This window comes from Balaenoptera borealis (genome assembly GCF_965194805.1).
Source record: "Balaenoptera borealis genome assembly, chromosome: 11".
Lineage (NCBI taxonomy): Eukaryota > Metazoa > Chordata > Mammalia > Artiodactyla > Balaenopteridae > Balaenoptera > Balaenoptera borealis.
Genome location: NC_138868.1, coordinates 80,123,044 through 80,148,969, shown reverse-complemented (window position 1 = coordinate 80,148,969; position 25,926 = coordinate 80,123,044). Strand labels below are relative to the sequence as shown.

Below are 25,926 nucleotides of genomic sequence, written 5' to 3'. Positions count from 1 at the left end.
CTTTGGAGTAAAAGCCTGTAAGGGAAGGCCTACCTGTGAGCTCTAGGCTTCTGTTAATAAGTGAGGTTGAAGTAAAGGGTAAAGCTCTAAATAAGCTGCCTATTTTTCAGGTGTCTCGTTCAGTAAGTTATGAATAATAGACCCAGAGTATATAAACAACATGGAATTTAAAAATACACGTGTGCAGATGTGAAGGATGCTAAGTATGGTTGGGTAATACCAATGGTAACTATTAGGCCTAACTGGCTTGAAGTAGAGAAGACAACAGTCTGCTTAATGTCATTTTGCTGTGAAGAGTTAGTGTGGTGATAGCACCTAGACAGAGTGTCAGTGTTTTGAATAGTTTTATTATTTTCTATCAATGGTAAAAGCAAATTAGTAAAAAACACCTTTTTCAACTCTTGTGCTTGAATGATGCTGGGGCGGTTGCTGGGCTTCCTGTGGCTGAGGGAAGTCGTGGGCGAGGCCAAGCTGGGCGGATTTACCAGCCACAGCTGTAAGCCCCATTAGTAGAAGCAGATAATGACCAAGGTTAAGCATGAAGATTTGTTGGAAATCTCATGAGTTTAAGTTAAATTGTTCCTTTTCTCCTTGTTCTGTGGCTTCTCAGGGAGCATAATTACTTCTCTCCTTGGACAAAAAGAGAAACATCCCAACTCTCACCTCCACTCCTCCCCTTACTGGGGACTGAATTCAACCACATCAGAATAGGCAGAGGTGGCTCAGGCATATGCATGTGTGACATTATTTTTTATTCTTTTTTCTTCATTGGAAAAGTGGTCGTTGAGCTCATACAGAGTGTTAAAAACTGTTGTAGTGACTGGAGCTATAAAGACGGATCAATAGTCCCCTTGCTTTTGTACACTGCAGGGTTAGATGAGGGAGAGGGACATTCAAAAAGTGCTGCCATCTCCCTGTGTGCTCATGTGCGCATTTAGACAGAGAGAAAACACTCTGGTGTCTCTTTTTATAAGAGCACTAATCCCATCAGTCCCACCCTCATGACCTCATCAAACCCTAATTACCTCCCACTGGTCCCATCCAAATACCATCACACCATCACATTGGGGGCTGGGATGAATTATGGGGAGACACAAACATTCAGCTCATAACACAGAGTACTCACATTGTTAAACATGTTATTGGATGTCCATCCAGACTTTTTCTCTGGGTAGAGATTTATTGTAAACATGGGAGGGAGACAGGGATGTCCACAAAAGTGGGATTTTGTAATGTGCTGGATGTGCTAATTTGTACATTTTTTCACTCAATAATATCTCATTTTTCCATGTCAATGAATTTTAATTTTCATCTTTATTTTATGTATGTATATATTATCCTAATATATAAATCTGTCCTAACTTATTTAACCAATCCCAAATTAATGAACATCTGGATTTTTTCTGATTTTTAAAAATTAGGAACAGCTTCAATAATGAATGGGCATCTGATTTTCAAAGGCAAATGAGAGGAAAGCCCAGGAACTCAGGCTTTAGACTTAGGCTAATTTGGTTTAAATCTGGCCATGCTTCTTACTGATCAGGTGACACTGGGCAAGTAATGTGCCAGACACGTAGCAAGCACTCAATAAAAGGCAGTTACTATATTTAGGAGTGGAAATCAAAAACATGTACAACAGATTAGGGATTAGAAACAACCTGAGGTATTTTTAATTATTATCTTTTTTATTAAGCCTTATTGATTATTTACTTTATTTTTATTGTTTATAACCAAAAAGTAAACCAAAGGGGAATCAGTAAACATTGACCCAGGAGTGATAGGCAAGGTGCAGAGCAGGAAGCCTGGACACCGTGCAAGGTGACGTCAGCTTCATCTGAGGGATAACCTTGTCAGACTCTGCTGCCCAGACAAGTGCATGTAGCACTTGTGCCCCAGTGCAGCACACAGCTTACTCTTTTGGTAATATCAATGTTTGTGATGGAGGCAAAGGAGACAGTGCAGTCAAAGATACTATGCCCTTTCATGCAATTATAATTGTTTTCTTAAAAAAGCAAAAGAAAATTTTTTTAACCTTCTGTTTATCAAACTCTAAGCATTCAAAAATTGCCATAAGTGGAGATAATACATCCTTTGACAAAATCTTGACTGTAAATACTGAGGGTGGTAACAGAATAGAAAGGGAGGCATAGATATAAGGGACATTTAGAAAGGAGTGGTGGTTAGGGAAGGGATTAAAGAAAGGGAACTTGTATCTGCTCAGCCATCACCTTGTCATCTCCCATTTCTGATCTGATGAGCTATTGTGGTAGGGCAGGTAATACCAAAGGTCTAGGAGGAGCTAGAAGGAGCCAGGAGTGGTACCCTTTCAACACTGGAATTGCCACTGACCCAACCTGGGACTTTGAACCTCTCTTTCTCTGCTTTAAAATGAGGTGTTGTCTGATATTCATAGCGACTTCAGTGTGTCCAGTACTCACTATGCTAAGCTCTTTGTTATCAACTCCTTACAACACCCCTGTGAGATATGGATTATTATTCCTTTTTTATCAGACATAGAAAAGATAACTGGTTCAAGCTCACGTCGCTAGTGAGGGGTGGAGCTGGGGCCCACACCCACACTGTCCTCTGCCAGAGCCCATGCTCCTAACCTCCCTGCCTAACCACCTCCTAAGGTGCTGTCCAGAGCTAGAATCCCATGGCTCTGATCTCCTACCAGCTGTCACCAAAAGTCCCCAAGTTCTTGCTAAGCCTGGACAAAGAACAAAGAATTCTATCAAGCCACAGTCATCATAGCAACCTGGGGGCCATGATGAAAGTGTTCCCAGTCTGTTCTCTCCCACCTGCCAGCCTGGAATTCCCCATCACCAACAATAACCTGTTGATGAGACATTTCAGGCTGTGGATGTAATAACCACACAGTTTGTTTCCAAAGCAAGATGGAATGCAGTGCCTTTTAAAGTCACCGTGAGATTGTTACATATTCTCCGCAGTGTATAAAGGTACATTGGTACATTCAAATGTTCTGTTGGAAGAGAAATAAACTTCAGCTATAATAAGTTGAAAGTCATAAGTATATATGACTTTCATATATATATAAATATATGTATATATTTAATTCATATAGATTTCTCTTTATAATAGATGACAAAATATTAAAGTTATCCCAGATTTCCTCGAGATGACTGGAACTCCAGTCATACCCAAATGATATTTGCATCTCTCTGATTATTCTGGGTTTTACATGATATAATTTTAACGATAAAATCAAGAATATCACAATCAGCTATAGACCTTAGAAGAATAATAGCATTTTACATATGGAATAAGCATAAAGGTTGATCATGTCCTAATCCTTCATTTTGGAGGTAAGAAAGCTAGGCCCGGGTCTCTCAGCCCAGCAGACCCTCCACTGCAACCCGGGTCTGCTGACTCATGATGCTGAGTCTATCCTATCACTCACATAGATAACCTCTGACTGTGCGATGGAACTACGAAGAGAACGCCGAATTTTGACTTGAATGAATGAATGCTTTTTGACTGGAATGCATTTGGAGTGAGTAGGAAAAGCACTTTGGGGCGGCTCCTGTGCTTCTGGGCCCTTGGCCCGCGGGTTGGATAAAGAGCCACAACCTTTACCCAACCTGCAAGGGAAAGAAGAAGGAGGTCCTAGACTATCCAGGTTTCCCAAAAATGTTTGCTAGGCTTCTTCACATTCTGTTTTATTCTCAAAATAGGATTCTTTATTTAAAAACATCTGTCAATCACTAATTGTCACATTTGAAAGACGTTATGTATAGTAGATTCGAATGGAAAGAAAAATATGGTTAAGGGTCATGCAAGTAGGGATTGAAGAGAAGGGCGAATGTAAGAGGCATCCTGAAGGAGTCACCAGCAGGACTTGGACACTGATTTGGTGAGAACAATGGAAAAGGAAGCAGCATGGCCCACATAGATAGGAAAATCCAAAAGACTTATTGGACAAATGAAGAAAAACTCAATTTTAGATGTGTCGAATTTAAGGTGATGACAATTCTAGTGAGGTTTTATAGAAATAAGCCAGTGCTCAGGGGAGAGGTCACAGTTGAAGGCTTCATAGCTTACAGAATCTCCCACATGGAGGAGGCACTGAAAGATTTGAAAATAAACTCTAATAATTATAATAACAATAGCTGACATTTTATGATCATTTACAACGCGCTGTGTGTTCTGCTAAGCATTTTATAGACATCTGCTCATTTAATCCACACTGTTCTTTTTCCTAGCTAGAATTTTTAACCTAGGTCTACTTGACTTCAGAGACAGAATCCCTATAATGGAGCCCCAGATAAACCAGGGAAAAGAGAATTATCTTTTTTTATAAGTGATCAATAGTGGACAATGCTGCTGAGGTCACCAGACTGAGGACTGAAGAACAGGACCGACTGGCCAGGATGATGAAGGGATGTAGTTTTAGCAGTGTAGTAAGGAATGAACCCAGATCCCGAGGAGTGAAAAGGCAAATGGTGGGGAGCAAAGGGTAATGGTAGATGTAGGTCATTCATTTGAGAATCTTGTTAATAACAAAGAGTTAAGATAATAGCTGGAAGAGGCAGCAGGGTTAAATGAGGATTTTTTTCAAGACGAGAAATACCTGGGCACATTTGAAGACATGAAAAGGAGCCAATGAAGAAAAAGAAATGCAAAGCACTTTGGGAAGGAGAGACAATAAAATCAGTAACCTCTGCTATTAAATGGCACCATTGGAACTTAGCATTTCCCAGGGTTCCGTGGGCTTGAGGAAAGCCTGCACAACTAAAGAGGAAGTCTTCCTCCTTCAGTCTCCCTGGGGATCTTTCTTTTCTGGCTATAAGGTTGCATCACTGAAAGTCAACACAAGGCATTGTATTTACTTAGACTGATTCTGTTATGTACTGCAAATTCAGACAAAGAGGCAGAAGGTGTACTAAGATTGCTGATTCATTGCCATTTCTTCTGAACACCCTCCTTCTGACTAAGGACGAGGTTCTTTACATCTTCACAGGTTAAGGCTTATAAATATGGATCTCCGTAGGCTCCTCACATGGATATAAACACTTAATTTAAGGACACTGTGCACAGCTTTGGCTATTTTAACCACTGTCTGCATGTGGGTTTTTAATTTTATAAGCTCTGTTTCTCTTGGGTTCAGTGAGATGGATGATGCATGTCTGATTTTTGGCCTCTGAAATAGCCTGATATAAACAGCCCTGGTTAGTGAGCTCCCCTCAAATGAATGGCTTCTTGGCCAATGATGTGACTGTATTTCAAATTTTCCAGTGATAAAATTTTATATCAGCGAAACAAATTTAGAAGGAAACTTAGCTCTACTGATAAACTCTAAGTTTTACATAATTAATAAATCTGTAGAGTGAAAACATGTCTCTTTAAAGTATTTACAAATAATTGTTAAGAGTAGTCCAGAGTTTATAAAATGCTTTAATATGCATTGTCTCAATTGATCCTTTGAAATATTAGCACAGGTTTATTATTATTATCATTCTTATTTGACAGAAAGAAACTGACTCCCAGAAAAATTAAGTGACTCATACAAGGTCACACATCCAATAATAAAACAAGATCTGCAGCACCCCTTTCTTCTTTCACTGCACCACAGTGTCCAGTCTCAGGGGAGAGAAGCATCAGTTCATCTGAGACCATCAAAATGATAAAAAGAAGAAAGACACCTATTCCCCTGAAACTAGGGAACAGGGTGACAGAGAAGAAGAGAGTCAAGGAGAGTAAGGGGTGAAGACAGTAGAAAATGAAAGCACCCATCAGCTCCCACTGGATTACCTTGACAGTCAGCAAAGAAGAGGTGAAGGTCTCCCCTGAAAATGAAAGACTGAGGGGATCAGTTTAAGCAGATGGGGAGTGAAGACAGTGGGGTAAAACAAAACAAGAAAAGTTCAACAAATATGAATCAAGTCCCAGATGTGCCAGGCACTTGCTAAGCCTGAGAATACATAGATGAATAATACATGACCTTGCCCCAAGGAGCTCACAGGACTGGCAAAGAGGTTCAAGAATGTTACCAGTGACTTCATCTCAAACTTGATGATTTAATTGCTGTTCTTTAGTAAAGGAGAATGAAAATTTCAGAGAATATGAAAATTGACGATTAGATGAGTTCCACACAACACTCTGACACCCATTTATCTAGCCAACAGATATTTATTGAGCCCTGACTATCTGCCAGGCACAGCAGTGGCTCCTGGCTACACAAAGATAAACAGTGCAGTTAAATATCTATCAGCAGGTCTATAATATCAATAAACTCCATTGTTTTGCCCTCCTTATCAAACAGCAGATTACAGACTGTTGATATGATCTGTTTATTTTCATTACCAGTTCCCATACATCCTGCAGCTGTTTTTTTTAATTGATGTATAGTTGATTTACAATGTTGTGTTAGTTTCAGGCATACAGCAAAGTGATTCAGTTATACACACATGTATATCTATTCTTTTTCAGATTCTTTTCTCTTATAGGTTATTACAAAAATTTGAGTATAGTTCCCTGTGCTATACAGTAGGTCCTTGTTGGTTATCTGTTTTATATATAGTAGTGTGTATATGTTAATCCAAAACTCTTAATTTATCCCTCCTCACCTTCCCCTTTGATAACCATAAGTTTGTTTTCTGTGTTTGTGGGTCTATTTCTATTTTGTATATAAGTTCATTTGTATCATTTTTTTTTTAGATTCCACATATAAACGATATCATATGATATTTGTCTTTATCCGTCTGGCTTACTTCACTTAGCGTGATAATCTCTGGGTTCATCCATGTTGCTGCAAATGGCATTATTTCATTCTTTTTTATGGCGGGGTAATATTCCATTGTATATATATACAACATCTTCTTTATCCATTAATCTGTCCATGGACATTTACATTGCTTTAGTGTCTTGGCTATTGAAAATACTGCTGCAATGAACACTGGGTGCATGTATCATTTCAAATCATGGATTTCTCCAGATATATGCCCAGAAGTGGAATTGCAGGATCACACAGAGTTCTATTTTTAGTATTTTAAGGAACCTCCATACTATTCTCCATAGTGGCTGTACCAGTTTATATTCCCACCAACAGAGTAGGAGGGTTCCTTTTCTCAAAACCTTCTCCAACATTTATTATTTGTAGACTTTTTGATGATGGCCATTCTGACCAGTGTGAGGTGATACCACATTGTAGTTTTGATTTACATTTCTCTAATTATTAGCAAAGTTGAGCATCTTTTCATGTGTCTTTCGGTCATCTATATGTCTTCTTTGGAGAAATGTCTATTTAGATCTTCTGCCCATTTTTTGATTGGGTTGTTTTTTTAATATTGAAATACTTGTATATTTTGGAGGTTAATCCCTTGTCAGTCACATCACTTGCAAATATTTTCTCCCATTCTGTAGGTTGTCTTTTCATTTTGTTTATGGTTTTCTTTGCTGTGCAAAAGCTTTTAAGTTTAATTAGGTCCCATATGTTTATTTTTGTCTTTATTTCTGTTACTCTAGGAGATGTATCCAAAAAGATATTGCTGCAATTTATGTCAAAGAGTGTTCTGCCTATGTTTTCCTCTAAGAGTTTTATAGTATCTAGTCTTACATTTAGGTCTTTAATCCATTTTGAGTTTATTTTTGTGTGTGGTGTTAGAGAATGTTCTAATTTCATTCTTTTACATGTAGCTGTCCAGTTTTCCCAGCATCACTTATTGAAGAGACTGTCTTTTCTCCATTGTATATTCTTGCCTCCTTTATCAAAGATAAGGTGACCATAGGTGCATGGGTTTATTTCTGGGCTTTCTATCCTGTTCCATTGATCTATATTTCTGTTTTGGTAACAGTACCATTACTGTAGCTTTGTAGTATAGTCTGAAGTCAGGGAGTCTGATTCCTCCAGTTCTGTTCTGATTGCTTTGGCTATTTGGGTCTTTTGTGTTTCCATACAAATTTTAAAATTATTTTGTTCTAGTTCTATGAAAACTGCCATGGTAATTTGATAGGGATTGCATTGAATCCATAGATTGCCTTGGGTATTATAGTCATTTTGACAATGTTGATTCTTCCAATCCAAGAACATGGTATATCTTTCCATCTGTTTGTATCATCTTTGATTTTTTTCATCAGTGTCTTACAGTTTTTGGAGTACAAGTCTTTGCCTCCTTAGGTAGGTTTATTCCTAGGTATTTTATTCTTTTTGATGGTAAATGGGAGTGTTTCCTTAATTGCTCTTCCTGAGGTTTTGTTGTTAGTGTATAGGAACGCAAGAGATTTCTGTGTATTAAGTTTGTATCCTGCAACTTTACCAAATTCATTGATGCACTCTAATAATTTTCTGGTACTGTCTTTAGGATTTTCTATGTATAGTATCATGTCATCTGCAAACAGTGACCATTTTACTTCCTTTCCAATTTGGATTCCTTTTATTTCTTTTTCTTCTCTGATTGCTGTGGCTAGGACTTCCAAAACTATGTTAAATAAAAGTGGCAAGAGTGGGCATCCTTGTGTTGTTCCTGATCTTAGAGGAAATGCTTTCAGCTTTTCACTGTTGAGTATGATGTTATTAGCTGTGGGTTTGTCATATAAGGCCTTTATTATGTTGAGGTTCCCTCTATGCCCGCTTTCTGGAGCATTTTTGTCATAAATGGATGTGGAATTTTATCAAAAGCTTTTTCTGCATCTGTTGATCATATGATTTTTATTCTTCAATTTGTTAATGTGGTGTATCACACTGATTTGCAGATATTAAAAAATCCTTGCACCCCTGGGATAAATCCCACTTTATCATGGTGTATGATCCTTTGAATGTATTGTTGGATTCGGTTTGCTAGTATTTTGTTGAGGATTTTTGCATCTATGTTAATCAATGATATTGGTCTATAATTTTCTTTTTTGTGTGGTATCTTTTACTCATTTTGGTATCAGGGTGATTGTGGCCTTATAGAATGAGTTCAGAAGTGTTCCTTCCTCTGCAATTATTTGGAATAGTTTCAGGATAGGTGTTAACTCTTCTCTAAATGTTTGGTAGAATTCACCTGTGAAGTCATTCACCTGTGATCCTGGACTTCTATTTGTTGAGAGTTTTTAAATCACAGATTCAATTTCAGTACTTGTGATCGATCTGTTCATATTTTCTATTTCTTCCTGGTTCAGCCTTGGGAGATTGTACCTTTCCAAGAATTTGTCCATTTCTTCTAGGTTGTCCATTTTATCACCATATAGTTGCTTGTCTCTCATGATCCTTTGTGCTTCTGTGGTGTCAGTTGTAACGTCTCCTTTTTCATTTCTAATTTTATTGATTTGGGCCCTCTCCCTCTTTTTTCTTGATGAGTCTGGCTAAAGGGTTATCAAGTTTGTTTATCTTTTCAAAGAACAAGCTTTTAGTTTCATTGATCTTTGCTATTGTTTTCTTCCTATTTCATTTATTTCTGCTCTGATCTTAATGATTTATTTCCTTCTACTAACTTTGGGCTTTGTTCTTCTTTCTATAGTTGCTTTAGGTGTAAGGTTAGGTTGTATATTTGAGATTTTTCTCATTTCCTGAGGTAAGCTTGTATCACTATAAACCTCCCTCTTAGAACTGCTTTTGCTGAGTGCCACAGGGTTTGGATCATCATGTTTTCATTTTCATTTGTCTCTAGGTATTTTTTGATTTCCTCCTTGATTTCTTCAGTGATCCATTGGTTGTTTAGTAGCATATTGTTTAGCCTCCACGTGTTTGTGTTTTTTTAGTTGATTTCTAATCTCATAGCATTGTGGTAGGAAAAGAGGCTTTATATGATTTCAATTTTCTTAAATTTACTGAGGCTTGCTTTGTGGCCCAGCATGTGATGTGTTCTGGAGAATGTTCCGTGTGCACTGGAAAAGAATGTGTATTCTGATGCTTTTGGATGGAATGCTCTATAAATATCAATTAAGTTAATCTGTCATTAATGTGTCATTTAAGGCCTGTGTTTCATTATGGGTTTCTGTCTGGATGATCTGTCCATTGACGTAAATGGGGCATTAAAGTCCCCTACCATTATTGTGTTACTGTCAATTTCTCCTTTTATGTATGTCTGTTAACATTTGCCTTATATATTGAGGTGCTCCCATGTTGGGTTCATATATATTTACAATTGTTATATCTTCTTCTTGGATTGATCCCTTGATCATTACATAGTGTCTTCTTTGTCTCTTGTAACAGTCTTTATTTTAAAGTCTATTTTGTCTCATATGAGTATTGCTACTCCAGCTTTCTTTTGATTTCCATTTGCATAGAATACGTTTTTACATCCCCCTTCAGCTGTTCCTTTCCAACAGTTTTATAGATTTTCATTTTGCTTATATTTTAAATCCATTTACAGCTGTATTAGGAGGTTCCTTGCTATACATTTTTTGTCAATTTTAATTTATTAATTATTGTAATCTATAGCTCTAAGTTTGTAAATCCTCTGAATATGTGTTCTATTGCTTTATTACCCAGCAGACATAATTTTTCTTCATTAATGTACTGAAGTTTTTCATGAGTACAGATTCTTTTGGAATTTGTGATACTTTACACAAGTACCACATATAGGTAGTGTTTATTACTACCTTATACATACAGTGTATACATTATAATATGTCATAAGTGTTTTAACTAAGGTTTCTTAACTTTGGCACTTACTGATATTTTGAGCCAGACAAGTCTTTGTCATGTTGGGCTGTCCTGTGCATTGTAGGATGTAAACTAAACTGTCATCCCTTGTCTTCACTAGACTCCAGTAGCATTGCTCCCCCTGCCCACTTTTCTCATTTCTTCATCCCCACTATTATAATTGCCTGAAAGGCATGCTTTGTGCCTTAGTGAGACTCTAGCACAGTGACTTGAGCAGAGTCAGCATTTCAGAAGTATGTATTAAATTGAATTAATTGGAAAACACTTGTTTTTTGGATTCTTCATCAGGTTCCCAGTTAATCCATTGTTCTGTCCTCCTTATCAAAGCTAAGATTATGGACTGTTCACATGACATCTTTTTCTATTTTCATTACCTGATTCTTCTGGATACCCAAACCTGTGCTCTTTCTGTGATGGTGAAGAGAAGGGAGAGGGGGAAAGCAGTCCCTCTGGCCTTCAGCAAAGGCTAGGTCTCATTGGGTAAGGGGTCAAGTTATAAACAGAGAAAAACCAGAGGTCACAGGCTGAGAAGGAGCAAGTAGATTAGTTAGGGCATGTGATGAAAATCAACATAGCTCTAGTCTAATTGGCTCTGTTTGCCCCTAACCACTGCTGACATTTGGGCCCATCAGCTTTTCTGGGTCTCAGTTTTCCATCTGTTAATACATATGGTCTAGATAAGGCTGTGATGTGTAGAGCTTGGGGAGAGGAAGTGTACCCTCAATGGCCTCCTGCCACACTGAGTATTGTCTATGGTAGATGCCCAAATAATAATTTTAAAAATGGACAATATCCAGCCAAGTGGCACTTTACAGTTTATAATGCATTTTCATATGCTTTATCTCAATTGATCCTCATAAGGATCTCAGGAGATAGGCCAGTTATTATTATTTGCATTTATGAGATTATGATGCAGGGCTGAGGTGGCACGGTGGCATAGGGACGGTAGCCTTGCCCAGCTACTGCAGCACTAGGGTGTCAGTTGGTCCCGCCCAGAACACTTCAGTTCTGCCCTGCAAGGATATATTTAATAATAGATTGGTGTGACTCTTTAATACAAGAAAATGGAAACTGAACAGCCAGAGGAAACCTTTCCCAACACCTAAACCAATGACAAATTTAGTAAACGCCCTGCTGAAGATATGGAAGAGGAACAAGCTTTTAAAAGATCTGGAAGCACTGATGAGATGGTTGAATTACGCATTCTGCTTCAGAGCAAGAATGCTGGGGCAGTGATTGGAAAAGGAGGCAAGAATATTAAGGCTCTCCATACAGACTACAATGCCAGTGTTTCAGTCCCAGACAGCAGTGGCCCCGAGCACATATTGAGTATCAGTGCTGATATTGAAACAATTGGAGAAATTCTGAAGAAAATCATCCCTACCTTAGAAGAGGGCCTGCAGTTGCCATCACCCACTGCAACCAGCCAGCTCCCGCTGGAATCTGATGCTGTGGAATGCTTAAATTACCAACACTATAAAGGAAGCGACTTTGACTGTGAGTTAAGACTGTTGATTCATCAGAGTCTGGCTGGAGGAATTCTTGGGGTCAAAAGTGCTAAAATCAAAGAACTTCGAGAGAACACTCAGACAACAATCAAGCTTTTCCAGGAATGTTTTCTTCAATCCACTGACAGAGTCGTTCTTATTGGAGGAAAACCTGATAGGGTTGTAGATGGCATAAAGATCATCCTTGATCTTATATCAGAGTCTCCCATCAAAGGACGTGCTCAGCCTTATGGTCCCAATTTTTACGATGAAACCTATGATTATGGTGGTTTTACAATGATGTTCAACAACCGCCGGATGTCTCGTGGGATTTCCCATGTGGGGAAGAGGTGGTTTTGACAGAATGTCTCCTGGTTGGGGTGGGCGTCCCATGCCTCCATCCAGAAGAGATTATGATGATATGAGCCCTCGTTGAGGACCTCCTCCACCTCCTCCTGGACGAGGTGGCTGGGGTGGTAGCAGAGCTTGGAATCTTCCTCTTCCTCCACCACCACCACCTAGAGGAGGAGATCTAATGGCCTATGACAGAAGAGGAAGACCTGGAGACCGTTATGATGGCATGGTTGGTTTCAGTGCTGATGAAACCTGGGACTCTGCAATAGATACATGGAGTCCATCAGAGTGGCAGATGACTTATGAACCAGAGGGTGGCTCTGGATATGATTATTCCTACGCAGGGGGTCATGGCTCATATGGTGATCTTGGTGGACCTATTATTACTACACAAGTAACTATTCCCAAAGATATAGTTGGATCTATGGCTGGATCTATTATTGGCAAAAGTGGTCAGCGGATTAAACAAATCCGTCATGAGTCAGGAGCTTCGATCAAAATTGATGAGCCTTTAGAAGGGTCCGAAGATCAGATCATTACCATTATAGGAACACAGAACCAGATACAGAATGCACAATATTTGCTGCAGGACAGTGTGAAGCAGTATGCAGATGCTGAAGGATTCTAATGCAAGATATTTTTTCTTTTTTATAGTGCGAAGCAGTATTCTGGAAAGTTTACCTAAGACTAGTGAAGAACTGAAGGAGTCCTGCATCTTTTTTTTTTTTTATCTGCTTCTGTTTAAAAAGCCAACATTCCTCTGCTTCATAGGTGTTCTGCATTTGAGATGCAGTGAAATCTTTGCTATTCACCAGATGTAATGTTTTAGCTCCTTACAAACAGGGGTGGGGGGTGGGGGAGGGTGTGCAGAAACTAACATTAAAATTTTGAAACAGCAGCAGAGTGAGTGAATTTTAATTTTTGTTCATTGTTGGTGGTTTTTAAAAAAATCCCCTCATGTAATTATTGTGAACACTTTGCTTTGTGGTCACTGTAACATTTGGGGGGGTGGGACAGGGAGGAGAAGTAACAATAGTCCATATGTCCCTGGCATCTATTCAGAGCAGTGTGCAGAATGTAATATTCTTTTGTAAGAAACGTTTTATGATTTTTAAAATAAATTTAGTGAACCTAAAAAAAAAAAAAAAAATAGAGATTATGGAACAGGCTTGGAGATACCGGTCAGCACTGGAATTGCAACTCCAGCTTACAGCCTTTTAAAACATGATGTGCTTTTCCTTTTGCCTCTTGATGTTGCTTAGGAACATGAAGTATTTCTCTCAATACAGCTCTCCTTTAGATTTTGTCATCAGCTTAAAGTGCCTCACCTGGATGGCTTCGCCAGCCCCCTAAATGGAATGACACATCCCTCCTGTGGGATACACTCTATGTTCTCAGAGCATCATGAGCTTGACTCTTCATTGCACGAATTGCTCTGAATTATAATTGTCTAATCACTTATCTGCCTCTATTACTAGATTATATCTTCTTGAGGGCAGTGTTTCATTCTTGATGTCTACCTCAGTGCCTGCTGATAGGTACTCCATAAATATTTGTTAAATTAACTAAAACTCAACACAAGATTTGAGGAGTGCCTAAACTTACTACATGGAAAATTAAATGTCAGAACTTTATTACAATTTCCCTGTCCACAAATAATTTTATGTGTTGATTCTAGCTTCTATGGAGTCAAATAAACTATTCGTATTTTATAAGAATGATTTTTGTCTCCAAAATTCAAAGTGGACTTCATTTACATTGAAGGTTTCAGCCCAGTACCCTCTTGTATACTCCCACAATTTTATGTAAATAATACTGGATAAATGGGTGGTTGAGTTGATAAATCTTAAGTTAATGTGTGTGTACCAGAGTTTCTCTGAAGCAGCCATTAGGTCCAAAGACATAAACATTTTCAATAGATAAGTACATAGGCAACATCATTTATAATTGTTAATGTTTTTGCTGTTTTTACAGTAAATAATTAGCCTCTTCCAACAACAAAAGTTTGGCTCATTTATATAATATCCATAAAGTGCACCTGGATGGTATTTATCTTTATGAGATTTTAATTTTTAAAAGATCAGAAGAGGAAAGGGAAATTTGTAGTAAATGATACTTGGAATAGGAAGGTGCACAGCTTAAGTGTATAAATTTTTGATGTCAACCCTTGCTATCCTTTCATGTTTTGAACATCCTTAAATAAATGAAGGAAAGAGGATTACAGAGATGCTAAAAGAATGAAAAGGGAGAAGAAACTATTTACTAAAGTCAAAAAATTATGTTCTCCTTAAAAACAAGGCAAGAGCAAGAGGCATTTAGAAATGGCCTCTGAAGTGTGGTTTGCAGTATATTTCAGCCCAGGTTCAATTGAAGATCTAAGTCAACCCTTGACCTTGATTTCTTTTCCATTGCCCAATAGGATTTTCTGGCGTCAGCAGGTTCACTTGATGTCAGGGATCCGGCCCAGCACCATCACCAGCTCCTTCCCCCAGCTTATGTCCAATGTGGATGCAGCTTATGAAGTGGCTGAGAGGGGCACAGCTTACTTCTTTAAAGGTACCCTAAAGAACCCTCAAAGAAAGAAGTGGAAGGGTACAGTGCTTGGTGTGTTTGGAACACCTAGTACTGTCAGTATTTGTTAGCTATCACAGAGCATGTTCCAGTCACTCATCTCCTCAGATTGGGGATGAAAAGCCCCTCTACTGTACTGTGACAATGACAGGAGTGACAGTGACCATCAAACTCTCCTCAGAGCCAAAGATGTCATCTAGTGAGGCACTGTGATAAGTGACAGTGTCCAGGAAGGTAGAAACCTAGTCCCTGACCCCTGGACCTCTGCTCTGAGTGACATGGTATACTCTACTGAGAACCTCTAATTCACAAAAATCAGCATGGAACCCTCAGGAGAACAATACAAGCAGCTGGGAGTGGAGAGACGCCTGCAACTTCAGGAGGTGGACACACACAATATGTCTCTGGCTCCAGACCTTTACTATTTGAGTGACTTCGGGAAGTTATCTAACTGCTTTCAGTCTTCATTTCTTTCTGTGCAAAATAATTATAATAATAACAACCTTGAAGATATGACAATGGCTAGCCAATGGAAGTTGTCCAATAAGTGGTAACTATCAGTTTTAGCTTGTATTTTCTTGATGCTGAGGGCTCAGGGTAGAAGGTTAGTGCCAATTTAAGCAAGAATCAGCTTTTGTGAGTTGCTTGCCCCTTGTCTCTCATACATATATGAGACTGAAATGAGATTATACAGACGAAAGGCATCTTGAAAAAATTGAATGTGTTAAATTTAAAACATAATTGTATCAATATTATTGCTTTCTTAAGGCATCACTAGGGATTTTGCCTCCAGAGCAAGTTTTAAGTCTTTTACTGAATTGCATAGAGGCTTTTATCTCCTCCTAGGTTTTAGCCATGGTAAATATCTGATAAACTAGCCCTATTTGTGATCCTGCATAGAAATCCTCATGAGTGAAGAGCATCACTAAATGGTACAGAGTTTTTGTAAATTTTAATTTCTGTTTCCAGGACCCCACTACTGGATAACAAGAGGATTCCAAATGCAAGATACTCCTCAGACTATTTATGACTTTGGGCTCCCAAGATACGTGCAGCGAATAGATGTTGCCGTCTATCTCAGGGATGCACAGAAGACCCTTTTCTTTGTGGGAGATGAATACTACAGGTATGGCTTTTCTCCTTTTGATTGTCCAGATGTATTCAGTGAGAAGGAAAAATTCTTTTGCAGAAAAGAATACAGGCAAGTTTGCTATAGGCCCATTGACTCTTCTCAGCCACTGGGGTGTCATTTACTGATGGTTGATACTGTCTTCAAGATACTGAACCATCCAAATAAGTGAAACTTTCATTCAATAATCCCATTGTTTGGTCTTTAGCACATGAATCATCCAAAGCTTTCAAATCACTCATTAACTGGACCCCCAGTGGCCTAAAAGAGTGGATATAGCACTCCCAGTATATAATTACCCACTGGGAATGCCTGAAAGAAGAACTGATTCCCTCTTGAGTATCTATGCATTCCAGCATAGTCTGTGATTTTGTGCAAAATGAATGTGGTCATGACTATGGGGCTCTTTGAAGGAAATTTTTGCTGAAAGGCAAAGGCCTTATTGCTAAGTCCTTTAACCCAGAACATGAAGATTCTTCTTATCCAAGGAGGATTACAGATCATTTCCATGCCCGTCTTGCAGGAGGTTATTGTAAGCAGATCCAATCACTGCACACAGGGTCACACCCCATCTCTCCTGCCTCATCTTACCACTTTAATTGACTCATGACAGAGAACTGAGTGCAACTCTTTGTAAAGCGCTGCCTCTGCACCTTCTTTATTCACAGTTCTCACTTTAGCATTGCTTGTTTTTCTGAACTATAAGAAAGAAACCAAAACAGACTCTAAACAGGTGACTGTGCTAAATGCTTTATGTCCCTGTTAGGGTCTGGTTGGCAGAGGACCCAACTTTGGTCCAAGGGTTTTCATTCTATTTTCTATTATCTATTTTTAATAACCATTTCTGTGGCATAAGATAAATTTATAAATAAATATCTGTCATCTTCCTCAATTTAGAGCTGAGAAAGTAATATAACTGAAACACAGATATACTTCATGAAAAGAAAAATTTATTTCATAAAAATGAATGTCAAAATGTGGACCCTGCTGACTTTTCTGGGCCACTGAGAGCCCTGGTAGCATTGCTCAAAGTATCACGTGCTGTCATGAGTTGTCATTTCCAGTCCAATGTTTAAACCACTAAGCCAGCTAATTTTCTTTCAGAACTTCCTTTATGAAATAGTAATAGTTATTCCCTTATTAAGTCCCTAATATCTGCTGGGCATATTCTCCAAAGTCTTTCTTTAAGGTAAGGTGGCTGTAATCACCGTGTTGACATGCAGGAAGATAGATATTGAGAAATCCAACTCCCATTTTAGGTTTTCAGAGAATGGCATCCAGAGATGCGTGTATGAGCAGGTGTGCGAGAGTATGAGTTATGATTATTCGGTTATTTGTCCAAGCCTGTTCATAGCCCGATTCTCCTTGGGGTGATTATCCACTCTCTTATTATTTCTATTCTCTATTCATTGCCTGGTCTTTGGATTAATCTACCACCCACCAGCACCCGCAGTAAAGCATGGACCTCCAACCAGGCAGGACTGAGGCTTAACAGCTAACACAAGGGGCCTGGTGAGAGGTTTTTAATTCTCCATAAATTTAGGGATGGGGAGGGGAGGGTCCCTGATTTTAACGATGTCTTATCCCCCTGAGGAAATAATTTTGAACCTTTCCAGCTGAACCTCTGTGAGTGTCTATTAAGGAAAAGTCTTTAGTAATCTAGATAAAACAGATCCATTAAAAAGTTGGCCTAGGGCACTAATGCAAATATTAAAGAGCTCCTTTTGCTGGAAAGGAAAAGAAACTGCAGTAGGCACTTTTGATATTAACCTCCCCAGGTTATTGAGAGTATTAAGTGATATAATGCATGTAGATACCTAGCACAGTGCCTGGCATATAGTAGGTGCTCAAAAAGAGTGACTGTTCAGTAATAGTAGGAATTTATATGGTAATTAGCAAATAATTGCTTTAAAAGTTGTGATAATTAACAAATGATTGCTTAAACTTCCGTATTCCTATAAACAGCAATCTAGTCAAAGTGCTGGTCATAGGGGATTTCCTTTTTAAATACTGAAGGGCCCTGAAATTGCACCGAAATCTCTGCTTTTGGCAAGGCAGAGACAGTCATTTCAGCAATCGGAGTCTTCTACTTTATACTCTCCAACATAGACACTGGTTTACATACTAAGGAATAAGACAAATAACCTTGAAAAGGTTATTTTCAAATAACCTCAAAAGTTCAGGAAAAGCTAACATATCATCTTTATTAATAAATCCCCCTGAATTCTACACATTTCGTGCATGAGTATGACATCTTATTGTCTTGTAAAGCCCTATATTGGTTAGAAATTATGTTCAGCTGCTAGTAAGAGAGACCCAGTAATAACTGTGGCTTAAACACATAAGGGTCTTTTTTTCTCATATATGTAAAATGTCTGAAGTTTATCAGATTTAGAGCTGGTAAGGTGGGTCCATGGCCATTAGGGACACAAGTTCCTTCTGACATTTTGCTCTAGTATTAACAGGTAGCTTCCACTCTCATGGTTGCCACAGGATTCAAGGCGGCCAATGGCGCCTCAGCCATTACATCCTATTCTAAATAGGAAGAAAGAGGGCTGGAAGGAAAAAGCAAAGGAGGCAATGGAATTCTATAGGTAAATCACATGGACACACTCAAAAAATACAGAAGCCTCAAGTTACAGACCAATAATTTTACTATTGACACCCATTGACATTGTGTTAGGATTTATTTTCCTTAGTCATTCCTCAGGTTCTTCTTTGGTCCTCATGCTAGTTAAGTCTGTGACACAAATAATGTGCCAAGGGAAGAAAAGTCTCTGGATATGCAGGTTGTCAGGGAAATTCTCCATGAACCCCTAGGGCTGGGGACCCGTTTTAGTGAATGAAATGGCATGAGAAAACTACTGAAGAATTCCTCCACTGAGGTTTGAGTGTTGGCTTGGGGCCAGGTTGATTCAGGCTGTAAGAGTAAGAACCCACATGTCAGTGTACTATTGATAGTAACTTACAGAGGAGCAGCCCACAGAACTACAAAGTGAAATCCAAAAGGGGGTTCTGCCATGCTGATGCCGTCACATGCTACATTACCAAATGACATACTGGTTAAACTTTACTAACAAGGGCTACTTCCCCACACATTTGTTTGCTTTCATTCCTTCCTTTTCTTTTCCTAGAAGGCCTCAGTGATCCAGCCAGTTTTTTTCTTTACAGTACTTCCACTACCTATGGTTAATTTCTCCCTATAGATGTTCTCCCTTGCCTATTAATACCAGAGCAGTGATTACACCACGGAGTTTCTGAGAACTGGGGTGGGGGTGGGGGGGAGGACGGGGAGATGCTATCAACTCCATCATTCTTTGACATGGTCAGTGTTTTCTAAATTTTGTGTAAAGTGACTTACAAATCTACAGGTTCCAGCCCTTTTCCACTCCTAAATCACTCTTTCTATATATATGGAGGCATGATTGATGCAAAATAGGATACAGTCTTCTAAATTCTTTCCTTCCTAGATACCCCAAGAATACTGGAACTGGATCTGTTTATTTAAGGATTTTATAGTTAGTCACCATAGAGAAATAAATAATAAGTAATAAAAATTTAAAAGATGGGTGGAGTTCAAAATCTTGGTTTTTTAATCTTATTTTTTTTAATGTATTGCCAAACTACCACATTCAACATACATATATTGGGCATGATTACATGTCAGGATCTGTACTGGGACCTTGACACATGAGAAGGCACAAAGTTTGCTGTTTATAAGAGTGTAGACAAGAGTAAGAGAGTGTTAATGTCAACTCTAACAGCAGTCATCTGGCAACCTAGATCACCTTTCTGTTTTAGTTTAATCATCTTAAAAATGGAGGCAGAAATAATATCTACTTCATTGAGTTGTGGAAATGAATGAGAAAAATGTGAAATGCCTGTCCTATAGTAAGTACTCAGTTCATATTGGGTGTTATTAATGTCCTCAACAAGTCTTACAGTTGAGGGTAAATATATAGATAAGTAATTAAGAGCAATCCAGGTGCCACAAGTGGCCTCATAAAAGACTGAACAGGGATCAGTGGGGCAAACAAAGAGGAAATGGCCAATTCTAGAAAATTGTCAAGAAAGAGTTCTTAGAGGAAGCAGTGACTGAGCTTCATCTTGAGAGTTGAGTAGGAGTTTCCCAAACAGGAGGGGCAGGGTGCTTCCAGGCAGAGAGAGCAGTTGAAGCAAAAGCACTGATGCATAAAAAAGCCTGTGTATAGGAGGAAAACCTCAAGCAGTTCAGTATGATTAGAACGTGGGCTAGAATGAGAAATTTGGCCCAAGGACGGAGATCATGGAGGGCCTATGCCTTTCTAGGGAGATCAGTGTTAATTTATAGAAAAGAGGGATATCTTTAAATGTCTTAAACAAGGAAGTAACCCATTAAGATTTGTGTTATTAAAATATCACTCTGGCAGCAGTGTGACTGGATTAGAGGGGGACAAGACTGGAAGTCAGCCAAACCAGTTAGGCCAGAAAGTAGTGGGAAACATCTTCAGAGTGCTTAAAGAAAAAACTCTCAACCAAGAATCCTATATTATACAAAGCTATCTTTCAAAAATGAAGGCAAAATAAAGACATTCCCAGATAAACAAAAACAGAGAATTTGTTGTTAGCATCTTCCTTACAAGAAGTACTAAAGAAAATTCTTCAGGCTTCAGCAAGTAACCCCAGACAGTTATTTGAAATTTTGAATCCACATAAAAAAACAGAGTACCAGTAAATGTAATTACGTAATTATAAAAGATAGTATAAATGTGTATTTGTTCTCTTAACTGATTTTTAAATTAATTAAAATTAACTGTATAAAGCTGTGTGTGTATATATATATATATATATATATATATATATATATATATATATAGTTGTATGGTTGGGCCTATAACATATAGAAAGATAATATACATTTATATATAAATTTTGAAGCAGCTTATGTTAAGTAAAAAATATATATGGTATGCTCTATAGCAACCACTAAGGAAATAACTTTATTAAGTAAAGTAAAAAAATCATGAAAGAAATTTAAATGGTACACTGGAAATTCTTCACTAAAGCAAAAGAAAGCATTAAGGAGGAGGAAAGGAACTAAAAAAGATATAAGACCTGTAGAAAATAAAAGCAAAATGGCAGATTTAAATCTAATTATATCAATAATATTAAATGTGAATAGATTAAACAATCTAATCAAATTGCAAAGGTTGTCAGACTGGATAAAAAAACAAGATGTCACTGTGTACTCAAACATACAAATAGACTGAAAGTAAAAGGATGGAAAAAATATACATCATGCAAACAATGACCATAAGAAAGCCAAGGTGGCTATGCTAATACCAGGCAACAAAACGTATTAAAATAATACTTTTAAAATAAAAAGTATTACTAGGAATAGAGAGAGATCATTTATAGTGATAGAAGCATTACTCTACCAGGAATATAAGACAACCTAACAGCAGGGCCCCAAAATGGATAAAGAAAAAAAACTGACAAAAATGAAGGGAGAAAACCACAACTGAAATAATCATAGTTGGAGACTTCAATACTTCACTTTCAACAATGGACAGAACGACTGGACAACAAGATCAATTAGGAAAGGAAGACATGAACAGCACTATAAGCCAACTAGACCTAACAGATATCTATGGAACACTTCACTCAACAAAAGAAGACTACACATACTTCTCAGGTGAATGTAGAACATTGTCCAGTACAGATGATATTTTAGATCAAAACACAAGCCTCAGTAAATTTAAAACCATTAAAATCATACAAAATATCTTCTCTGACCACATTGGAATAAAGCTAGAAATCAATACCAGAAGGAAAACTGGAAAATTTACAAATAAGTGGAAATTATACTTCATGCTCTTCAACAACCAATGGGACAAGAAGAAATCACAAGAGAAATTAGAAAATACTTAAAGATGAATGAAAATTAAAACACAACATATGAGAACTTATTGACGAAGTTAAAGCAGTGCTCAAAGGGAAATTTCTAGCTGTAAATACCCATATTAAAAAAGAAGAAAAAACTCAAATCAATAACCTAACTTTCCACTTAAGACACTGGAAAAAAGAGCAAATTAATCCTAAAATAAGCAGGAAAAAAGGAAATAATAAAGATTACAGTGAAAATGAAGTAGAGAATATATAAACAATTTGAGAAAATCAACAGAACTAAATTTGGTTCTTTGAAAAGGTCGAGAAAATTGACAAACTGCTCACTAAATTGACCTAGTAAAAAAAAGACCAAAATTACTAAAATCAGAAATGAAAGAGGGAACATTACTACAAACCTTACAGAAACAAAATGGGTTATAAAGGAATGAACAATTATGTGTCAATAAATTAGAAAATTTGGATGAAACAGACAAATTCCTAGAAAGATACAGATGAAACTGAGTCAAGAAGAAATAAACAGCCTGAATACACCTATAACCAGTGAAGATATTTAATTCATAATTTTAAAAATTATCCACAAAGAAAAACCTAGGCCTACATGTTTCACTGGTGAATTCTACCAAAACATTTAAAGAATTATTGCCAATTTTTCACAAACCCCTCCAAAAAATAGAAGAGGAAGGAATACTTCCCAATTTATTGTATGAGGCCAGCATTGCCCTTATATGGAAACCAGACAAAGGCATCACAAGAAAATGAAACTTCACACTAATATATTGTGAATGTGGATGCAAAAATCCTCCAAAAATACTAGCAAACCAAATCCAGAAACATATAAAAAGAATTACACACCATGACCAAGGGGGAATTTTTTTCCCAGGAATGCAAGGTTTGTTTAACATCTGAAAATCAAGTAATATAATACACCGTACCAATAGAATAAAAAAATTAAAAACCATATGATCATCTCAATAGATGTAGAAAAAGCATTTGACAAAATCAAATACCATTGCATGATAAAAACATTCAGCAAACTAGGAATAGAAGGAAATTTTTCAATCTGATAGAAGGCATCTATGAAAACCCACAGCTGATATCATACTCAGTGGTGAATGATTGGATGCTTTCCCCCTAATATCAGGAACAAGACAAAAATTTCCATTCTCACCACTTCTATTCAACATTTTACTGGAGGTTCTAGAGGGGCAATTAAGCAAGAATGAATGATAGAAAAATTTAATGATAGAAAAGATTGGAAAGAAAGTAAAATTATCTTTATTTTGTATGTCATATAATCTTTTACATAGAAAAGCCTAAAGAATCCTCAAAAAAAAAAAGCTGTTATAACTAATAAATGAGTTCATCAAGTTTGCAGAGTATGTGTTCAATATGAAAAAAATCTATTGTATTTCTATACACTTCAATGAACAATGCAAAAATGAAATTAAGAAAACAATTCCTCTTACAATAGCATCAAGAAGAAAAACATACTAAGAAATAAATTTTAACAGAACAAGTAGAAAACTTGTAATCTGAAAACTACAAAACATTGTTGAAAGAAACTAAACAAGATCTAAGTGGAAAGATATCTTATGTTCATGGGTCAGGCTTCATGTTTTTAAGATGGCAGTTTCTCCCCAAATTGATCTGCAGACTCAACACAATCCCTATCAGAATATCACCAGTTTCTTCAGGGAAACTGACAAGCTGATCTTAAAATCTATATGGAAACTCATAAGACCCAGAATAGCCAAAATATTTTGAAAAAGAAGAACAAAGTTGGAGAGCTCAGACTTCTCAATCTCAAAACTTACTAGAAAGCAAAAGTAATCATGAGAATGTGATACTAACATGAGAATAGGCATATAGGTAAATGGAATAAAATTGACAGTCCAGAAATAAACCCATATATCTATGCTCGGTTGATTTTTTACAAGGAAGCTAAGGCCATTCAATAGGGAAAGAATAAAATTAAGAAGTAAAGCAAAGTTAAAGGAATAAACAAGAATTCCAGTTTGTACATATGTAGTTTGAAATGCTAGTGAGACTGAAGAATGGAAATGTCTGGAAGGCAGTTGGAAATACAGGTCTTGAATTCAGAGATTTCAGGCTGGAGATATAAATTTGCATTTCATCATACAATAAGATAGTAATTGAGACCATCAATACTTTTCAACATTGTTATTAATTCTTTGTTCCAGAATTTTCTCACAGTCACTTTCCTCATGGGGACCTGGTTCCTGACCCTTATCTAGGATGGTACATTGCAGCTTCTTACTCTTCTCCCTTCTCTTCATTCCTGACCACTCTCCCTCCTGCCCTCTCTAGTGAGATCACAAAGGTCCCTTCCTCCATGAAAGCCATGTGATTCCTGGCTAGAAGTGGATTATTAACTTCAAAGGGGATTCCACTAGAAATTCCACTAGATTTCACTAAAAAGGTCTCCTTGAAGAAACTTCCTGAAACATATACCATAAATACTTATCAATAAATTCCTCTTTTTGTCATCCTTTCTCACATTTTCTTTAAGCATCTTTTAGCAGACTGAACTCCCTATTGAGTACTTCAAAGAGGGCAGAATGGAGTTAAGTTTTGCCATTGACATAAGTTAGAAATCATCACAATGAAAACACCAGAAATTCCTAACAAATCTGAGGTCTGAGCATACAATTAAACAATATGCAAGTACTTTACCAATATAGTCCCCAAATTCTTAGATTACAAAGGTAGAGAGTAAGGTAATATATATGAAAAACCACATCAGATGTCTATGGCAATATCGCTAGTAAAGTGTCACTGTCAGTAATGATTTAGTTAATATCTATACCTATTGATCAATATTAAATGATGAAACAAATACCCTTAAAGGAAATAAACATAGTTACTGGTCAATCATTTTTAGTTGGTATTTAGGTTTCACAAACAAGACCTCAGTAATGAGAAGACGTATGCAATGATTTTAGCAGGTATCTAGTATATTTACAATAAATATTTTCTTAGTATTCAAATATTGATGGTTTATTATGTGTTAGGAATCACACTGAGTATTTTCTCATATTCTCTCATTTTCCCACCTGCCTTCTCAACAATCTTGAGAAGTAGGTATTGCTACCTCGATTTCATAGTTGAAAACATTGCATCTAAGAGATTAAGTGATTAGATCAAGGTCACACAGCTAAAAATAGTCCATCTGAGGCTATATTTTATGCCCTCTGAATCCAAATCCAGAGATCCGTCCCATCTACCATACATAGTCACCTTTTATTCTCTTCACCATTGATTTATTTATTTACTGTCAATTAAAATACCCATGCCCATAATTCTCATCCTGTCATATAATTTTATTTTCTTTTACCCGCAGCCAAATCCTCAACATACTAGTAGACCTCCTAACCCCTTTCCTGCTGAGGTCTCTGGACTACCTCCAACATTCTCTAGCCCTCCTTTCTCCTCTTCTCAACCTTGCCTACTATTGCATGTTACCCTAATGAAGTATGTTTTAAAAATTAGGTAAAGACTAAACTCTTTGGTGACTTAGGATCCCAGACCAAATGGCAACATTCACTAAACGTCATACTAGCCAGTCAGTTATTGGTTCTTGGGACCAAAATAAACTACAAAGTCTTATAGCTTGGGCCAGACCTTCACGTTGACATGTACCAGGCACGTGTGTGTGTGTGTGTGTGTGTGTGTGATTTCTCTCATCCTCATGACTACTGTATTGCAGATAAGGAAACCAGGGCTCAGAGCTCAGAGCACTTTCTCCTGATCACAAAGCCAGCAGGTAACAGAGTCAGAACTCAAACCCAGAATCATCTGACTATACACTCTTTGCTCTATAACAGAAATCCTCAAATATCTGTCCAAAAACCAAGGGCTAGATCATC

General features: G+C 37.5%; 1 protein-coding gene and 1 pseudogene across 2 annotated transcripts in view; both read left to right on the top strand.

The window, feature by feature from the left end:
- The window catches only part of MMP20 (matrix metallopeptidase 20), a 51,910-nt gene that overhangs the window by 20,444 nt on the left and 5,540 nt on the right, over positions 1 to 25,926 (top strand). The window contains 2 exon segments of the mRNA XM_082340068.1: positions 14,870 to 15,006; positions 15,991 to 16,147. Of these exon segments, the coding sequence (XP_082196194.1) occupies positions 14,870 to 15,006; positions 15,991 to 16,147 (294 nt within the window).
- Positions 11,496 to 13,955, top strand: LOC309604908 (heterogeneous nuclear ribonucleoprotein K pseudogene; annotated as a pseudogene). Its single transcript has one exon. The product of its transcript is annotated as a heterogeneous nuclear ribonucleoprotein K pseudogene (transcript).